The following is an 18,172-nucleotide window of genomic DNA, read 5'->3' as shown; positions in this document are numbered from 1 at the left end:
AATAATAATTTTTTAAAAGGTTTATTTATTTTTAGAGAGCAAGAGAGAACATGAGTTGGGTGGGGGGGCAAGGGTGAGAATCACAGACTCCCTACTGAGCGTGGAGTCTGATGTGGAGCTGGGCTTAGTCTCACGACCCTAATAGGTCATGAGCCTTCTCATGACCCCTTAGGTCATGATCTCTCAGGAGATCATCTCATGACCCCTCAGGTCATGCTCAGGACCTGGGCTGAAATCGAGAGTCAGACGCTTAACTGACCAAGCCACTCAAGCACACTGTATAACTCAATTTTAGGAACTTAAGATTTGCCTCTGTGTCTGGAATTTCTTTTGAAAAGCACTGATTAGGTGTTCTTGCTATAGAAAAGAGTTAAGGGCTTATTGTTCTAGATATTTAAGGAAGTAGAAAAGCAATAGAAAATACTGATTTCTTCTTAATTTTTTTTTTTTATTATGGACTTTAACACTTCAACCATTTTTTTTTTAGGATTTTATTTATTTATTTGATAGACAGAGATCTCAAGTAGGCAGAGAGGCAGGCAGAGAGAGAGACAGGAGGAAGCAGGCTCTCTGCCGAGCAGAGAGCCCGATGCGGGGCTCGATCCCAGGACCCCAGGACCATGACTTGAGCCGAAGGCAGAGGGTCCAACCGACTGAGCCACCCAGGCGCCCCTCAACCATCATTTTTTATTACCTGCCTTACTATTCTTGCTGTCCTTAGAGCATTTTTTCTGGCTTTCCTTCTAGATTTTCCTTATATATAATAAGGTAAATGCCTTATGAGCTACAATCCATTTTAAACCTTAGGTGTTTCTTTCTTTCTTTCTTTCTTTCTTTTTTTTTTTAAAGATTGGTTTATTTGAGAGAGAGCATGTGAGCAGGGAGAAGGGCAAAGAGAGCAGAAGAGAATCTCAAGCAGACTCTGCTGAGCACAGAGCCTGATGCAGGGCTTAGTCTCAGGATTCTGAGATCATGACGCAAGCCCAGATCAAGAGTTGGACACTTAACTGACTGAGTTACTCAGGTGCCCCAAACCTTAGGTGTTTAATTAAAATAATTGTCAGATTATTGAAAAGTTTAACTCCTTAATGTGGCCACTAGTGATTAAAGAAAAATTCAAGCATGTTTCTTTGAATAAAAGGATAAATAGCATTAATTTAGAAGATGAAGAGAAAGAAGATTGCAGGTGAAATTTAGGATACTGGTATTTAAGTAATCATTTCATTTTCTTTTAGGAACTTGAACGAGAAATCACATTTCAAGGTGACAGTGCCATTTATTACTCTTATTATAAAGATATGTTAAAAGCGCCCTCATTTGAAAGAGGTATGATAACCACATTTGTTTGTTTGTTTGTTTGTTTGTTTTTTAAACTGTACCAACATGGGGCTTAAGCTCAGGACCCTGAGGTCAAAAGTCGCATGTTCTACCGATTGAATCAGCTGCGTACCCCCCACATTTGTTTGTTTGTTTGTTTGTTTGTTTTTAAGATTTTATTTTATTTGAGAGAGAGAGAGCACAGGATGGGAGTGGGTCGGAGGGAGAGGCAGACTTCCCTGCTGAGCAGGGGGTACGATTTCTGGACTCCATCCTGGGACTCCAGGGCCATGACCTGAGCTGAAGGCAGTCACTTAACCAGCTGAGCCACTCAGGTGCATATATATATATATATATATATATAATTTTTTTTTTTAAGATTTTATTTATTTATTTGACAGAAAATCACAAGTAGACGGAGAGGCAGGCAGAGAGAGAGAGAGAAAGAAGCAGGCGCCCTGCTGAGCAGAGAGCCCGGTGCGGGACTTGATCCCAGGACCCTGAGATCACGACCTGAGCCGAAGGCAGCAGCTTAACCCACTGAGCCACCCAGGCGCCCCACATTTATATTTTTAATAACAATGCTTCTCTAAAATAAAACATTGTGGGAATCCTTGAATTTGGAGATTTGTCTTAGAGTACAAGTATTACTCTCTTATACTTAATAAAAGCATTGGAAAAATGAGGCACACTCAGTGTATTTTACTTTGAGATTTTTCTTGGTAATTAGTAAATATTTAAAATATTTAATGATCTCTGAATGACATGTTTAATTATTGTAAAGCAGAATAAATAATCTGGAGAAAAATTTTTCTGTCTTTAGGTGTTTATGAATTGACACACAATAACAAAACTGTATCTCTGAAGACTATAAATGCAGTGCAGCAAATGTCTCTGTATCCAGAACTTATTGCCAGTGTTTTATATCAAGCAACTGGTAGCAATGTATGTTTTCTTTTGACTTTAATATTTATTTTCTTACATATTTGTAAATAATTAAAATTATGTAATGTCACTATATTATCTCCTCTTTTTCCCCCCCCAATTAGGAGATTATTGAGCCAGTTTATTTCTATATTGGCATTGTTTTTGGATTGCAAGGAATATATGTTACTGCTTTATTTGTTACAAGTTGGCTTATGAGTGGAACATGGCTAGCAGGAATGCTTACTGTTGCATGGTTCATTATTAACAGGTAAGAAATGGTTTTTATTTTTTTGTTTTTATTTATTTATTTTTTAAGATTTTTATTTATTTATTTGTAAGAGAGAGAGAGTGAGAGCGAGCACAGGCAGACAGAGTGGAAGGCAGAGTCAGAGGGAGAAGCAGGCTCCCTGCGGAGCAAGGAGCCTGATGTGGGACTCGATCCCAGGACGCTGGGATCATGACCTGAGCCGAAGGCAGCTGCTCAACCAACTGAGCCACCCAGGCGTCCCAAGAAATGGTTTTTAAATTGAGTTTTACAGTTTTATTTTGTTATGGCTGTGGTATTTGGTTCTAAAAATGCCACCCCCCCAAATATTCCACACCCTAATCCCCACCTGTGCATAAGATGAGATATCATTCCTGTGATTGTTATGTTAAATGGCACAGTTGATATTAAGGTAGGAAGATTTCCTAGTGGACCTCATCTAATCAACCATATGAGCCCTTAAAGGTGGAGATCTTTTTACATCTGGTGCAGAAGGGCAAATCAGAGATATTTGAAGCATGAGATGGATTGCTGCGCCGTTGCTGTGAAGTGAGGAGGAAATGAATTTTGCCAATAACCAGTGACCCTGGGAAGGACCACGAGCCCTGGGATGAGAACAGCAACCCTGGCTGATGTTTTGATTTTAGCTTAGGGAGACCCTGAGCAGAATATTCAGAAATACTGGGGTAGGTTTGTGAGCTAATAAATTTATGTTGTTTTAAGTCTATACTTGTGTGGTCATTTGTCATGCAACACAAAGTATATGAAGTATAATACATCTACCTTACATCTCTCTTTTATCAGACATAGTAACATTGGTATACATGGTTGTGCCCTTTCTTTCCTCTTTTATTTAAAACTGAAGACATTATTTTGTGAAAAGGAAAGGCATCACATATATCACTATTAAGTTAATCACCACAGATAAGGAGTCTATATTAATCTATCACAGAGTGCTCTGAATGAATAAACCCATCCCTTTTGGTAATCAAAGCATCCCCCTTTCTTTAATTGTGAGTAAAAAGAGGGTAGGCAGTGGGTCTTTAGAAATGGAGGGCTGATTTGAGACCTAAAAATTTTCTTGGCATTGGTCAGTGTCTAAAGTTTAGTTTTAAAGGATGGATATCCTTTCTTTCCATTATACTTTTCTCCCCTAACACTTATCATGACTAAGGTTTTAAAAATGAAACATTCTGTCACAACATTTTCTTTTGGCAATTGCTAAATAAAAAATACACTACTTTCAAATTATTGAGACTCAGCATTAAGATCTATAGCTCTTACTGGGCTTTGTTTATATTTAGAGTCACATGTTGCCAGTAATTTGATAAAAAGGATTTTTAAAAAATCTTCTTTAAGGGCACCGGGGTGGCTCAGTCGGTTAAGCGTCTGGTTAAGGGTATGACTCTTGATTTCAGCTCAGGTCGTAATTTTAGGGTCATGAGATTGAGCCCTGCTTCAGACTCTGTGCTCCTGCCCAATTTTTTTTTAAATAAGCTCTATGCCCAATGTGAGACTTGAACTTAAGACGTGTGATCAAGAATCCAGTGCTCTATTGACTGAGCCAGCAGGTGCCCCTCCTTAATTCTGTTTAAGCCCTCCATAATCCCTTTTTTTTTTTTTTAATTGAAGAGACCAGTTAGTTGTCCTACAGAATGTCCCACCTTATGGATTTATTTCTCTTTTTGCTTTCTTGTGGTGTCATCTAGCTCTTTCCTCTTTGTGTTTCTGTAATCTGGAAGTTATATCAAAGGCTTGATGAATTCAAGAGAACAATTCTAGTTAGAATGTATCATAGATTAAAAAAAAAAAATCTTAGATGATGCGTTTTTCATGTTCCAAGATATTAAAAGTTACATGGTGTTTATGTGGCCTACCTCTACTGAGTCTGAGATTGACTGTTGGTTTGGGGGACGACAGATCTCTTCATTGACTAGTATGACTAGAATATAATTTGTGTGGTGTTTGGGGGTACCACATGAATGTCCATTTTAACATTAACCATTTACCTAAGGGTTGTAACTCCAGTTGCTAATCTTTGCTGAAATTAGTGATTACATCAGGGTTTATTAAATTATATTTTTCTTTTTTTAAAGATTTATTTATTTTAGAGAGAGAGAGTGCAAATAAGAGGGGGAGAGGCAGGGGGAGAGAGAGGAAGCAAGGGAGCCCAACTTAGGGCTCAATTCCAGGACCCCAAGATCATGACCTGAGCCAAAAACAAGAGTTGGATGCTTAACCAACTGAGCCAACTAGGTGCCCCTTAAATTACATTTTTCTGTTTTCATTAGCTATATTCTTCATTCTTAAAAGGTAGAGTTTTTCTTTATTTTCTTTCTTTATTTTTTTTTTTTTTAAGGAGGCTCCATCCCCAAAACACAGGGTATGAACTTAAAATCCTAAGATCAAGAGTTGGATGCTCTACTGACTGAGCCACCCGGGCATCCCTAGAGTATTCATCCCTAGAGTATTTCTTAGTTAACCAGGGTTCTTTGGTTACCTTTAAATTCAGTTACTATTAGAAAGTCAGAAAAATGCTTAATTTCACTTTACCCATTTCTAGGAAATTATTTAATGGCTGCTTCATATAGTGATAAGCTTTTTGATATTCTTTAAAAAAATATTTTTAGTATAGTTATATATTTAATAAGTTATATATATATATATATATACATGTATATATGTATATGTGTGTGTGTATTTATTTATTTATAGTAGGCTCTACCCTTACGTGTGGCTTGAACTCAAAACCTTGAGATTTAGAGTTGTGTGCTCTATTGACTGAGTCAGTATGTCTTCTTTTTTTTTTAAACATTGGTATTCTCTTTTCTAAGCATGTTTTTCTAAGTTGGGATTTTCATTGATTGATTAGTGCTAAATCTATTACCACCGTTGTTTTTGTTGTTCAAGTTGTTACAACTTTGGTTAATACAAGTCCTTTCAGGCTAACTGCTGTTCTTTTAACACATCTTCATTAATTTTTTAAAGCTCTGTTGTTTTCTGGCTCAACAAGGTGAGCAGGATCAGCTTATACATTCCTTGTGAAAGATTTGGAATTAGCTACCTCTCAATGGAGCTTTAGTTCCTTTTAGTATAGACTAATATTAGAGAATCTAGTGTAGATGCTACAAGGATAAGATGATTTCTTGTTATATCAGAAAAGTGCTTGTTAGAGAGTATTTTGAGTTGCCGTGCACTTTTCTAAAATTCTATTAGGATTCATTGTTAGAAATTTAATAGTCCACTCCAAGTATTTCAGAACTCATAGACTAGGTCTAGGAAGTCTTGCTTTTTAGAATGAAATTTATTTAGTACAAAACTGGCATTTACAATAATTGAAGGATTGCTTTCTTGATTATGTGATGTGTTAGTTATTGCTGCATATCAAATCAGCCTTAAACTTAACAGCTTAAAGCAATAACCATTATGGCAGTTTCTGATGGTCAGGAATCTACAGCGGCTTAACTGGGTGGTCCTGTTTCAGGACCCGTTTTTGAAGTTACAGTCAAGAGTTGGTTACGGTGGGGCACCTGGGTGGCTCAGATGTCCTGGGATCAAGCCCCACAGAGGGCTCCCTGCTCAACTGGGAGCCTGCTTCTCCCTCTTCCTCTGCTGTTCCCTCTGTGCTCTTCTGCTCTCTGCCAAAAAAGTAAATAAAATCTTAAAAAAAAAAAAAAAAAGTTGTTTAGGGTTATAGTCATCTGAAGGCTTGACTGGCCTGAGCTGTCTACTTCTAAGTTCATTCATGTGACTTTTTTACAAGAAGCCTCAGTAACAGGGACGCCTGGGTGGCTCAGTTGGTTAAGCAGCTGCCTTCGGCTCAGGTCATGATCCCAGCGTCCTGGGATCGAGTCCCATATCGGGCTCCTTGCTCCACAGGGAGCCTGCTTCTCCGTCTGACTCTGCCTTCCACTCTGTCTGCCTGTGCTCGCTCTCGCTTGCTCTCTCTGACAAATAAAGAAGCCTCAGTAACTTGCTGATTGTTGACCTGGAAGGCCTTAGTTTCTCATCACATGAGCCTCACCATAGAGCTGCTCACAATTTGGCTACTGGCTTTCTTTAGCATGAGTGATCCAAGAGTGTGGAGTGAATGTGCCATCATGGAAGTGAGATCTCTTTTATAACCTAATACCAGAAATGTTAGGACATTACTCTGCCATGTTCTATTGATCATGCACTGACTTTGGTGCATTGTGGGAAGTAACTACACAGGATTTTAATACATTGCAGACCATCTTGGAAACTGGCTACTACAGGCAGAAGACTTTCTTTTTCTTTAAGTGGGCTTCATGTCCTCCATGAGGGGCTTAACCTGAGGACCCTGAGATCAAGAGTCACATGCTCTTCCAACGGAGCCAGCCAGGCACCCTAGTTGTGAATTTTTAATGTTCATTTTGTTTAATTTCTAGACTTACCTTTATCTTTATCAGAAGCTTGAAGAGGAAGCCCAGGCAACTTTTTCATGTAAGAATAATAGCATTAAAGAATAATAGGAGTCCTTGCCAAATAGAGTATTTAGAGACACTTAGAATTAGAAGGAAATTGCCTTATTTCATTGTACAGTGTGTATCCTGGGGAGCTGGAGCTAGAGTTAGGTAGAAAAATTAACCTGATATGTCCTACTAAAATGTATCCTTTGGCAATTAAAACATTCTTAGCAAGTAGTTTTTATTTGTTTTGCTCTTTGTTCATTTTTCATTGGTATATATTTTATGCTGCAAAATATATTTTGATGCTGTGAAAGAGAATATGCTTTTTCTATTCACCAGCTTTTGTTTAAGATTATTTATTTATTTATTTGAGAGAGACAGTGCGTGCATGTGAGTGAGGTTGGGGGATAGTGCAGAGGGAGAGAGTCCCAAGCAGACTCCACACTAAGTGTGGAGCCCAATACAGGATTTGATCTCAAACCCAGAGGTCACGACTTGAGCTGAGCCACCCAGGCACCCCTATGCACCAGCTTTAGAGTTTATATATGAATGTCTAAAAAAGTATAAAAAGATATTAGTCATTCTGTCATGTTATTGGTGTTGGTAATTATATTTTGTGTTACATGTTCCTTAATACCAGAAGGGGAAAGCAGGATTATAAAACCAAAAAATGTAGACATACTAGAAAATTAAGAGGAAATTTTAGGAAACCACACTATATAGACAGTAATGGGGGAAAAAAATCAGGGGCAACTTACTCCCTTGTAACATGTATCACAAAAATGGGCTAACCTGAGACCCGGCTTCACATATAAACAATATGGAACAGTCCCTACTGATCTCCTAATCTACAAATATATATCTGGGTATCATTTCAGTGGAAACATCTTTGTATTTGAAGGGCAAAGAAAAAAAGTGTGTGATTAAAAGTGTATATTAAAGTTAGTCTTTGGGGGCGCCTGGGTGGCTGAGTCAGTGAAGAGTCTGCCTTCTGGTCAGGTCATGATCTCAGAGTCCTGGGGTCAGACCCCACATCAGGCACCCTGTTCAGTGGGGAGCCTACTTTCCCTCTCCCTCTACCCCCTCCTCCTGCCTCTGTTTTCTCTCAAATAAATAAAATCTTAAAAAAAAAAAAGTTAGTCTTTGCCCCCCCCCCAAAATAATTTTCATTAGTAATAATAAAGAGGTAAGATGCGAGGAAATGCACATGTTCTAAAGGTATAGCTAACAAAATAATGGTGACATACCATGCTGGTTCTGTTGTGATTCTATTGGTATACTCAGAATACTCACGCATGTGTAAGCTTTTTCAATATAGGTGATAGTCTTTCCCAGGAATTCTACTTTGTTGCAAGGCAGTAATCCAGAAAAGGACAATAATATAAAAAATTAGAAAATCATCTAAATAGAAGAGAATGATTAGGTAATTTGTGATATATCAGTGCAAGGCAATATGCTGCCATCAGAAGTTATACTGATACTGTGTAGATTTTTTTTTTTTAAGATTTTTATTTATTTATTTGACATAGAGAAAGAAATCACAAGTAGGCAGAGAGGCAGGCAAAAAGAGGGGGAAGCAGGCTTCCTCCTGAGCAGAGAACGTGATGCAGGGCTCTATCCCAGGACCCTGAGATCATGACCTGAGCTGAAGGCAGAGGCTTAACCCACTAAGCCATCGAGGCGCCCCTATGTAAATTTTTTTTAACTTCCACACATTATGCATTGATATGCCAAACTGTTGTATATGTTATCCAACTCAACATTTCTCAAACTTTAGTTCTGTATTTTCATGGGTTCCATGTATTTACTTAAATAATTTGAATTATAATGCTGTTTATATATAAAACTAGGTAATGCTCTGACTGCTTACGCTGCTTATGGTATTATAAAACTGAAACCAATATACTAATGAAATAATCAACCAGAAAAATAATAACTGAAAAGATTAATTTAATGTGAAAATGATATTTTGCTAGAACCAGATTTCTGCTCTCAGCATAAATAAGCTACCCTTCCAGGAGGTTCTTTTGAGTGTGGCAAGCCTGCACAGGTGGGTACTGTGAGAGGACTCACTTTTCATCCTGTAGTGCTCTCCTCAGTCCACTATAAAATCTTTTTTTACCACAGTGATCAAGACATCATTTTGTTTTTATTTGGCAATACATCATTTAGTATTATAATCATCTCTTTATTTTTCCTGATGAACTCAAGCCAATTGAAGTAGTCCTGCCTTGCCAGCTAGATTGTTAACACAAACATGGAAGTGAACACTGAAATCTTTTGGCAATAGTGAATTACAAGTAGTCATCCAGATGATCCAGATTATGCTTATACTATGATGTGTCTAAAATGAAAACTCAGGGGGCTCCTGGCTGCTCAGTCTTGATCTTGGGGTCGTGAGTTCAAGCCCCATGTTGGGTGTAGAGATTACTTTAAAACAAAACAAAAAAAACAAAACTCAAAATTAAACTCAGAGTTTGCTAATCTCTGTGAATGTATCTATAGGCCTATGAACCCTAGGTGATTTTAGTTACTTGAACTGCTGGTTTGTGCTGCTGTTAGACTCTGCTACTGGGGAGAAAAATTGGGTCTCATTTGACCCAATTTGACTTGCTTCCTACTGTTAGCCTTCTGGTCCTCACAGTCGTCAAGCATGGTGAAGGCAAGAGAGTAGCTCAGGTGTTCAGAAAGTAGCAATGGGAAGGCCTGTCCAGGTGAAGAGAATAACTGACAGAGATCTTACTCAGTTTTTGTTGCAATGACTTCCTTTCTCCAGTGCAGAGTTTTAAAGGTTTCCCTGCAGTGATCTGTGATCTGGACAAGGGTAGTGAGTGAACCTTTGAAGAGAGGTGAGTGCCAGGTCTATTTTCCCAGTTCTGGGCTGATGGAGTAGCTTGTGGAATCCTGATTGAAAATAGATATCCTCTCCTTCCTCCCTACTTCCTGCCTCATGCCACGTGAAATCTCCTATTTGTCTGTAGAGAGTTAACCTTCATAAATTTTTCAAGGATGTTATATGAAAATAGATGGTCTTTAGGATAAATGATGTTCAGTTGATAGTATTGGAACAATCATCTGGAAAATACAGATACTAAAATAAGCTCCAAACAGTGAAACCAATAATTACTATACAAAAACATTGGCTCATGTTTTTTGTGGTGTTTTTGGTGCAAAAGGTGTTTTTATAGGGGCGCCTGGGTGGCTCAGTTGTTAACCGGCTGCCTTCAGCTCAGGTCATGATCCGGGGGTCCTGGGATCGAACCCTGCATTGGGCTCCCTGCTCAGCAGGAAGCCTGCTTCTCCCTGTCCCACTCCCCCTGCTTGTGTTCCCTCTCTGTTAAATAAACAAATAAAATCTTTTTTAAAAAAGTGTTTTTATTAAAGCACAGGGACAGGACCTGTGGGTGGAAGGAGCTGCCAACATTGGTTCATGTTTTGAAAATCTTTGTAAAATGTAGTATCAGAAACAGTATAAGTATATAAAAATAGAAGTTGGTTAGATTATCATTAATCTATATAATGATGTGTCATGACCATTAAATATTCTTTAAATGTATTTAATGATACATAAGTTATGGAAAGATGATCATAATATATTAAGTGAAAGTAGTTATTACAGAATTATAAAAGAGCCAGTCTAATTTCACTTACTAGGTTGTAGGCACACTGCTAAGTTCTTTACAGCTTTTATTTCATTTGATCTTCACATATGATCCTGTTTTTTCATTATATTCAATCACATATACAAGACAAGTTTTCTTAAAATACTTTTTAACAGTTTTATTGAGGTATAACTGACATAAAATGTATATTTAAAGTGTATGGTTTGATCAGTTCGGGCATTTAGACACACTCATGAAACCATCAAGAAAATCAGTACAATAAACATCTGTCATCCCAAAAGTTTCTTTGTTCCCCCCTGGTAATGCTTCCTTCTTTACCTCTCTTACTCCACCTCTACTAACTGTCCTGTTGTCTTCAGGAAACGAATGATCTAGTTTCTATCATTATAATTAGTTTGCATTTCCTAGAATTTTATGTAATGGAGTCATACAGCATATGCTTTTTTGTTTTTTTTTTTTCCCACTCAACATAATTACTTCGAGATTCATGTATGTTGGGCATATCAATAGTTTATTCATTTTCATTGTTATGTAATACCCTATACCATAATTCAGTTGAACTAAATTGTATGCTAATATATCCCCCTCGATTGTTTAGGAGAGTTATACAGTAATTTTCATAAAATTTTTAAAGCAGTCTTTGTTTCAGTGTGGAAAAGAGCCGTTGGGTGTATGAATTCCAAATTTAATGATTATTGGAAGGGTCTTTTGAGGGTATATACAGGAGACAACCTGCTGTCAGTGCAAATTGAGGAGAAACTTAGGAAAAGCATGGAAAGACATGCTGTATTTGTGGTTGTGGGAATTTTTAAAAGTTTCTGGTTATATCACATGAAGGACTACTGTAATGGTAATTCCAGGTAACCTGCTGATTGAATAGATTATTAAACAAGAGATCAGAAGATATGCACTGTAATCCCAGTTGCGTCACCTATTAGCTGTATGACCTTGATTAGGTCATATCACCTCTCTGAGCTTCATATTCTTTAAATAAGGGAGGATAAGAACTTTGGGTTTGTCAGGCCTGCTAATTATGTAATGCAGATTGTACTCTAGAGAAGGGTAGCCATCTCATTAAGAGAGAGTGGGAGCTGAAATCCAGTGTCTTCTGCTCAAGCTATGTTGCCTTAGCATGAGGCCTATCTGCTCAGAGCAGGGGTGCCTTTTCAATTTTTCAATTTTTCAATTGAAAATTGCTTTTTCAGTTTTTCTAGAGGCCCATCTCTCCACCAAGCAGTACATGGCAGCACTGAGTCTTCCTGGAAGGGAGAGTATGGGGGCTGGATGAGATGCTTAATTTGTTCAAAGATGCTGTATAAGTGTATAAGACAGTGGTGGCTTTGTCTATTCCTAACTCACAGGATTGGTATAGAGAACAATGAGATTGTGTGAAAGTGCTTTGAAAAGTTCTGTGTTACACAAATATAATATCTTGCTATCTTGCTCTTCATTTATGGCTTACTTTAGGGTAGATACAACAAGAATTGAATACTCCATTCCTTTAAGAGAAAACTGGGCACTACCATATTTCGCATGCCAAATTGCTGCACTTACAGGGTATTTAAAAAGCAACTTAAATACTTATGGAGAGGTAAGGTACAAATTTATTTATCACAATTAATTTTGGTGTATTGCAAATATATAAAATGTTATTTTATTTTATTAAAAAGATTTTATTATTTGATAGAGAGTGATCACAAGTAGGCAGAGAGGCAGGCAGAGCGAAAGAGGGAAGCAGGCTCCCTGCCAAGCAGAGAGCCTGATACAGAACTTGATTCCAGGACCCTGAGATCATGACCTGAGTGGAAGGCAGAGGCTTAACCCACTGAGCCACCCAGATGCCCCTGTGGGGTAAAATTTTAAAGTTAATCATATTAACAGTTAAGTTATAATCATTAGTGAAGCCTAATTACTACATAATAAAGAATATATTTAGGTAGTCCTATTATATAATGCTGTTAGTCTAGTCAGATAGATGGTAAATTATTTTAAGGAAAAAGGAGATGATACATTGTTTCGGTACAGTTATTTGACAAATATATGAAGCATATATTATTTTGAAAATTAATTTGTCTCATTAATTTACCATTTTCTGTAATATTGATGGCTTTTAGTCTTTGCAAGTTAAGGAAATATTAATGAAGATACAAAGAGTGACTATAGGGGCGCCTGAGTGGCTCAGTCATTAGGTGTCTGCCTTCGGCTCAGGGTCCTGGGATCAAGCCCTGCATCAGGCTCCCAGTTCAGCGGGAAGCCTGCTTCTCCCTCCCCCACTCACCCCACTTGTGTTCCCTCTTTCGCTTTCTCTGTGTCAAAATAAATAAATAAATAAATAAAATCTTAAAAAAAAAAAAACCATGAGTGACTACAAATGGCTGTAACGTTAACTTTTATGGTAGCACTTCCTATTTTCTATTATTCTGGTAAAAATAGAATTGCTCTCCTCTCTATCACTATGATTTTGTCATTTTGAAAGTTTATACAAATGGAATTATATAGTATGTTTTCCTTCAAGACTGGCTTTTTTCATTTAGCCTAATGCCCTTGACATCCATGTGAGTTGTTCATTCTGTCAGTAGTTTGCTTGTTTTCATTACCAAGTAGGATTACAGCAAAATGTATATTTTAATCACATATTTTGTAGTTTGCTTCTCATTCTTGAGGCTAGAGCTTGTGGTCCCAGTTGCATCTCAGATATTTGTGCCATTATCTGGAGCTATCTGGAGACATCTGTGATTGATTACTGAAACACACTTAATGTGTCAAGTAATATGTATAATAAAATAGTTCACAATAAAGATGTTGTTGAAAATGAAGTGAGCAAGGTAAGGGGTAGACCAGAGTGCACAGAATTATGAAAATGGTCAGAGAAAGGAAAAACATAGCTAATTGTCCATATTGCGTTTGACATACATTTCTTTTATTTTGCTGCATTTTCTTTAGAATAGTTTGAGAATAAACCCTTGGAATTAGCAATTTGCTTCATTATACTGTAGTTTTTTCCTATTATGCTTGAAGTAACACCCACATGTCTACTAGATTAATTAGGCTGGATCTAGATCTGAGCCTTCATTGATTTCTGGAACTGGTTTCTCTGGGGATGATGATTTCAGGCCTTGTTATTACAGTTCTGGTTGTTCTACATTAGAAGTTTCCAGAACACTTTCTCTTATAGCTGTGGTGATATGAAGAGCAGATGCTTATGTGTTCTGTCAGTGCTAAGCTTTTCTGGGCCTGGCAGTTGGTATTTATTCTTTGACTAACTGGTAGACTTCTTCCATCTCTTATATTTTGTTCTCTGGTCTGAATCTTATTCAGGATGCTCGAAAATCCTTATATCTGCTGATGGCCTGAGGTATTTCTGACTCCAAAATTTATCATTGAGTATAGTCAGCTGAGTCTGAAAGATTAAGTTCTAAAGAGTATGGTTGTTTTCTCAGGTTTGACTAGACCCTTATTACCCTTCTCCTTTGCTGTTCTTATCAGAACCAAGTCATTTGACACCATGGCTGGTGGGGAAATTGGGAATAAAAATGTAGGTCCCTGGAGCAAGTAGAGGTTGTTAGAAATATGCTGAGAAACAGTGGATTTGTCAGACTTGGTTTCCCACTAAGGGATCATTTGAGAGATGACATTTGGAAGGACAGAAATTATTTTACCCAGGTATTTTTCAGGCTAGGGCAAGAAATCCTTCTGTTTAGTACCATAGCAAAGGAAAAGAGAGTTTTATGTGGTTGACAGTACAAGCACTGGGGAAGGGGAAGGGCATACTTTTATTGCTAAGAAGCAATAAAAAAAAGCAATGGGCTTTTTTCCATGACTATGTAATAGGCTGAGATGTAAACAGACTATTTAAATGGAAACTCTTAGGGAAATATGAAGCACTACAGAAGTAAAAATATTTTCTAGGGTGAGTGGAGTTACCTTCACAGTAACAAAAGCCCATCAGCCAAGACTAGTAAAGCCACCATTATCTTAGATTTATTACTTTACCTCTTTTGAGTTGAAAGTGTACTGAAATTTTTTCCCTTTGTCATCTTGAAATTCTCAATATGATGTTGAACTTTGAAGGACAAGTCATTGATTTCTGTGTGCTCTATTTAAGATCTTACTGTTTATATAAGGATTTAGTAATACTTACGTAACTTTTAAAAACAAAGTTTCTAGAATTAAATAGCTTAAAAGTATAACCAGTGATAGAGCTGTAACTTTGAGGTAAGAACCTCATAGATTTTTATAGTAATAAGGCTACTGATACTTAGTTTCTTTCTTTGTTTTCCCTAGAGATTTTGCTACTTATTGATGAGTGCTTCAACTTACACATTTATGATGATGTGGGAGTACAGCCACTATCTCTTATTTCTTCAAGCAATATCTCTTTTCTTGCTAGATAGTTTTTCACTGGAGCAAAGTGACAAGGTATTTTGAATTTTGAAATTGTGATTTTAAATCCAGAGAATAAATGTTTTTATAGTGCTGTATCTTAAGATCATTTAACTTCTAAGTTTTATTTTGAAATGATTTATAACTCTACTCAAAAGATTGCTAATAAACTCATTCTTCCCACCCTTTTAGAAGCACTATGAAATTCCCTTAAATAAGGTCTACTTAACCAGTCAACCATGTGCTGCTTCTCCAGTTTCAGCCCTTTTGCCTTCCCTTTATATTTCTTTGAAAAAGAAAAAGAGTGGCATATAGAACATGCATAAAAGAGTATACGTATGCAGTGTACATATACTGTATAGAATAAAATATGAGTATTTGACCATCCAGGCCAAGAAATGGAACACTGAAATACCCAGAAGTCCCTCTCTTCATGTTTCCAGTCACATCCTGCTCCCTCCCTAACAGAGGCTCACTGTCCTGAATTTTGTTAATCCTTTCCCCTGTTTCCTTATGGGTTTTACCATAAGGTTATCTAGCTGATCCTTTAAAAATACACTGTAAACAATGTATTGTTTAGTTTTATCTGATTTGCTTTTGAGATTCACCTGTGATGGTGTGCAGAGCTAGATTTCATTCCTTTTTATTTATTTATACATTTTATTGTTGATAGACATTTCATTTTTTCCAGTTTATCGTCCATATAACCAGTGCTGCAGTAAATGTTTTTACCTGGCACATAAGTGCAAGATTTTTCTCGAGTATATACCTCATAGTGGAATTACAAGTCAAAGGATATATGAATATTCAACCTAACTAAATACTAAATAAGCCTTTGTCCAGAATGGGTTATAGCAGTTTATGTAAGTGCCTGCCATGGTTAAATGTTCCCATCAGCATTTGGTTCCTTTCTTTATCTTTTTCTTTTTCACCCCCTCTCATCTTTCTTTTATTTATAAACATTTATTAAGTATTTAATATGTTATCCAAGCCAGTAATTTGGGGATCTTCTTGCTCTTTCTTTTTTTTTTTAAGATTTTATTTATTTATTTGACAGAGAGAGATCACAAGTAGGCAGAGAGACAGAGACAGGGGGAATCAGGCCCCCTGCCTAGCAGAGAGCCCGATGCAGGATCCTGGGATCATGACTTGAGCCAAAGGCAGAGGCTTAACCTACTGAGCCAACCAGGCGCCCTGCTCTTTCTTTTCTTAATCCTATATGTTTAGATGATCCAGAATCCTGATGAATACAAACGCTTAGGTTAACTGAATAGAAGGAATTTAAGATAAAGAATCATTAATATAATGTCATTATCTTGTTAATTACATAAAATATAATGTCATTATCTTGTTAATTGTAAGGGGGTAGTAAGAACCTAACAGTATCATGGAGGTAGCAGTGTGTAGGAAGCAGGTACCACTACCAGAGCTGAGGAAGCAAAGGGGAGAATTTGGAATTAATTAAGACTTCAAAACTTAGAGGAGGGACATCTGTGGAGCTGAAACTCAGGCTGCTAATGAGGGGCCACTGCCTGGCTTTGCTGGTGTCTCTAAACTGGAAAGAAGGGCCCCATGGAAATGCAACGCAGACCTCTGTGAATGGGGCTCTGGCTAACTGGCCCTGGGATCTCGGGGGCAAGAGAATGTGATACAGCTGGTTCTTCAAGTGCTGGACAGACTGCACCTGCATTCAGCTGCTTCCGCTAGAAGGAATGGCTCTGTTGGAGTGAAGAATTACTGCCAATAGGATATTCACAGGAGCTGCAAAGCAGACAGGAAGCCGCTAGCTCCCGAATTCTCCTCCAGCCTTGTAATCTGTTTCAAGCGTTTCGCATGGGCAGAGTTTAATAGGGAGCCAGCTGGAAAAGCAGAAACATAGATTGCAGAGTCTCCAGCCCTTGCATTACAAAGCAGGTGGTGGAGGGATAAATTGGGAGCTAAGAGACAGTCATTCATTAACTGGCACATATGTGTATCCACAGAGCCAGCCTCCAAAATCAGAAAGTAGAAGAATTTCAGGGACATCTGGGTGGCTCAGTCGGTTAAGCTTCTGTCTTCCGCTCAGGTCATGATCCTGGGGTCCTGGCATCAAGTCCTGCTTTGGGCTACTTAAACTTGCTCAGTGGGGAACCTGCTTCTCCCTCTGCCTCTGCTCCCCCTGCTTGTGTGTGCTTTCGCTCTCTGTCTTTCTCTTTCTCTCTCTGAAAAAAAATCTTTAAAAAAAGAAAGAAAATTTTCAGCACTCAGAAGATCCCATTGTGGCCTCTCCCAGTCATTGCTTCAGCCTTCTAGCAGTAAGGTATTTCTTTTCTTTTCTTTTTCTTTTTTTTTTTTTTAAGATTTTTATTTATTTATTTGATAGAGAGAGATCACAAGTAGGCAGAGAGGCAGGCAGAGAGAGAGGGGGAAGCAGGCTCCCTGCTGAGCAGAGAGCCCAATATGGGGCTGGATCCCACGACCCTGAGATCATGACCCAAGCCGAAGGCAGAGGCTTAAACCACTGAGCCACCCAGGCGCCCCAAGGTATTTCTTTTCTTAATGGCTCTGGCCTCTTAGGGATATTGTTCATTCTGTTTTCCTTTTCTTTCTTTCTTTCTTTTTTTTTTTTTTTTTTTTTTTTTAAGGTTTTATTTATTTATTTATTTGACAGACAGAGGTCACAAGAAGGCAGAGAGAGAAAGAGAGAGAGGAGGAAGCAGGCTCCCCCTGAGCAGAGAGCCCGATGCAGGGCTCAATCCCAGAACCCGGGGATCATGACCGGAGCCGAAGGCAGAGGCTTAAACCCACTGAGCCACCCAGGCGCCCCTCTTTTTTTTTTTTTTTCCTTACCTTCAGCACTCTGCCTTCAATTCCACTCCCCCCAACTAATGCCTATATTTTGTCTTAGTTTTCCTTTTCCAAAAGGAATTAATCTTATGATAGGTTAAATTACTATATTACTGAATTTTAGAAAAGATATTTTCTAAGACATGTGACTTTCCTGGGAGATCTTCTATTAGGACATTGAGTTTAGCTTCCTTATGCTTATTGTTAAATGGACCAAATCTAAAAATACTTGTCTCTGGTGTTAGATTTCATGGCAGTAGGTTTTCATTAGGTAGGTTTTTGGAACTGCTTCTAAAGATTGTGACTTTTGATTTTTGCAGTTTGATGTTGTATAGATGGATTTTAATAACAGGGCAAGCAAAGTAAAATTAAATCAAGGTGAAAGCAGGTTCATTCAGGAT

At 37.9% G+C, this 18,172-nt stretch overlaps 1 protein-coding gene across 4 annotated transcripts in view; it reads left to right on the top strand.

Annotated features, from left to right (window-relative positions):
* The window catches only part of DPY19L4 (dpy-19 like 4), a 72,474-nt gene that overhangs the window by 18,015 nt on the left and 36,287 nt on the right, over positions 1-18,172 (top strand). For 3 of the 4 annotated variants that reach the window (XM_059166004.1, XM_059166002.1, XM_059166005.1), the window contains 5 exons: positions 1,236-1,326; positions 2,141-2,262; positions 2,367-2,512; positions 12,030-12,153; positions 14,847-14,981. In XM_059166004.1, coding sequence (XP_059021987.1) covers positions 1,236-1,326; positions 2,141-2,262; positions 2,367-2,512; positions 12,030-12,153; positions 14,847-14,981 — 618 coding nt within the window. The remainder of the gene's footprint in view (positions 1-1,235; positions 1,327-2,140; positions 2,263-2,366; positions 2,513-12,029; positions 12,154-14,846; positions 14,982-18,172) is intronic. The other variant, XM_059166003.1, reaches the window with a different exon arrangement.

This window comes from Mustela lutreola, chromosome 3 (assembly GCF_030435805.1).
Source record: "Mustela lutreola isolate mMusLut2 chromosome 3, mMusLut2.pri, whole genome shotgun sequence".
NCBI lineage: Eukaryota > Metazoa > Chordata > Mammalia > Carnivora > Mustelidae > Mustela > Mustela lutreola.
Note: the sequence above shows the minus strand (reverse complement) of the source record. Positions and strands in the feature narration are given on the sequence as shown.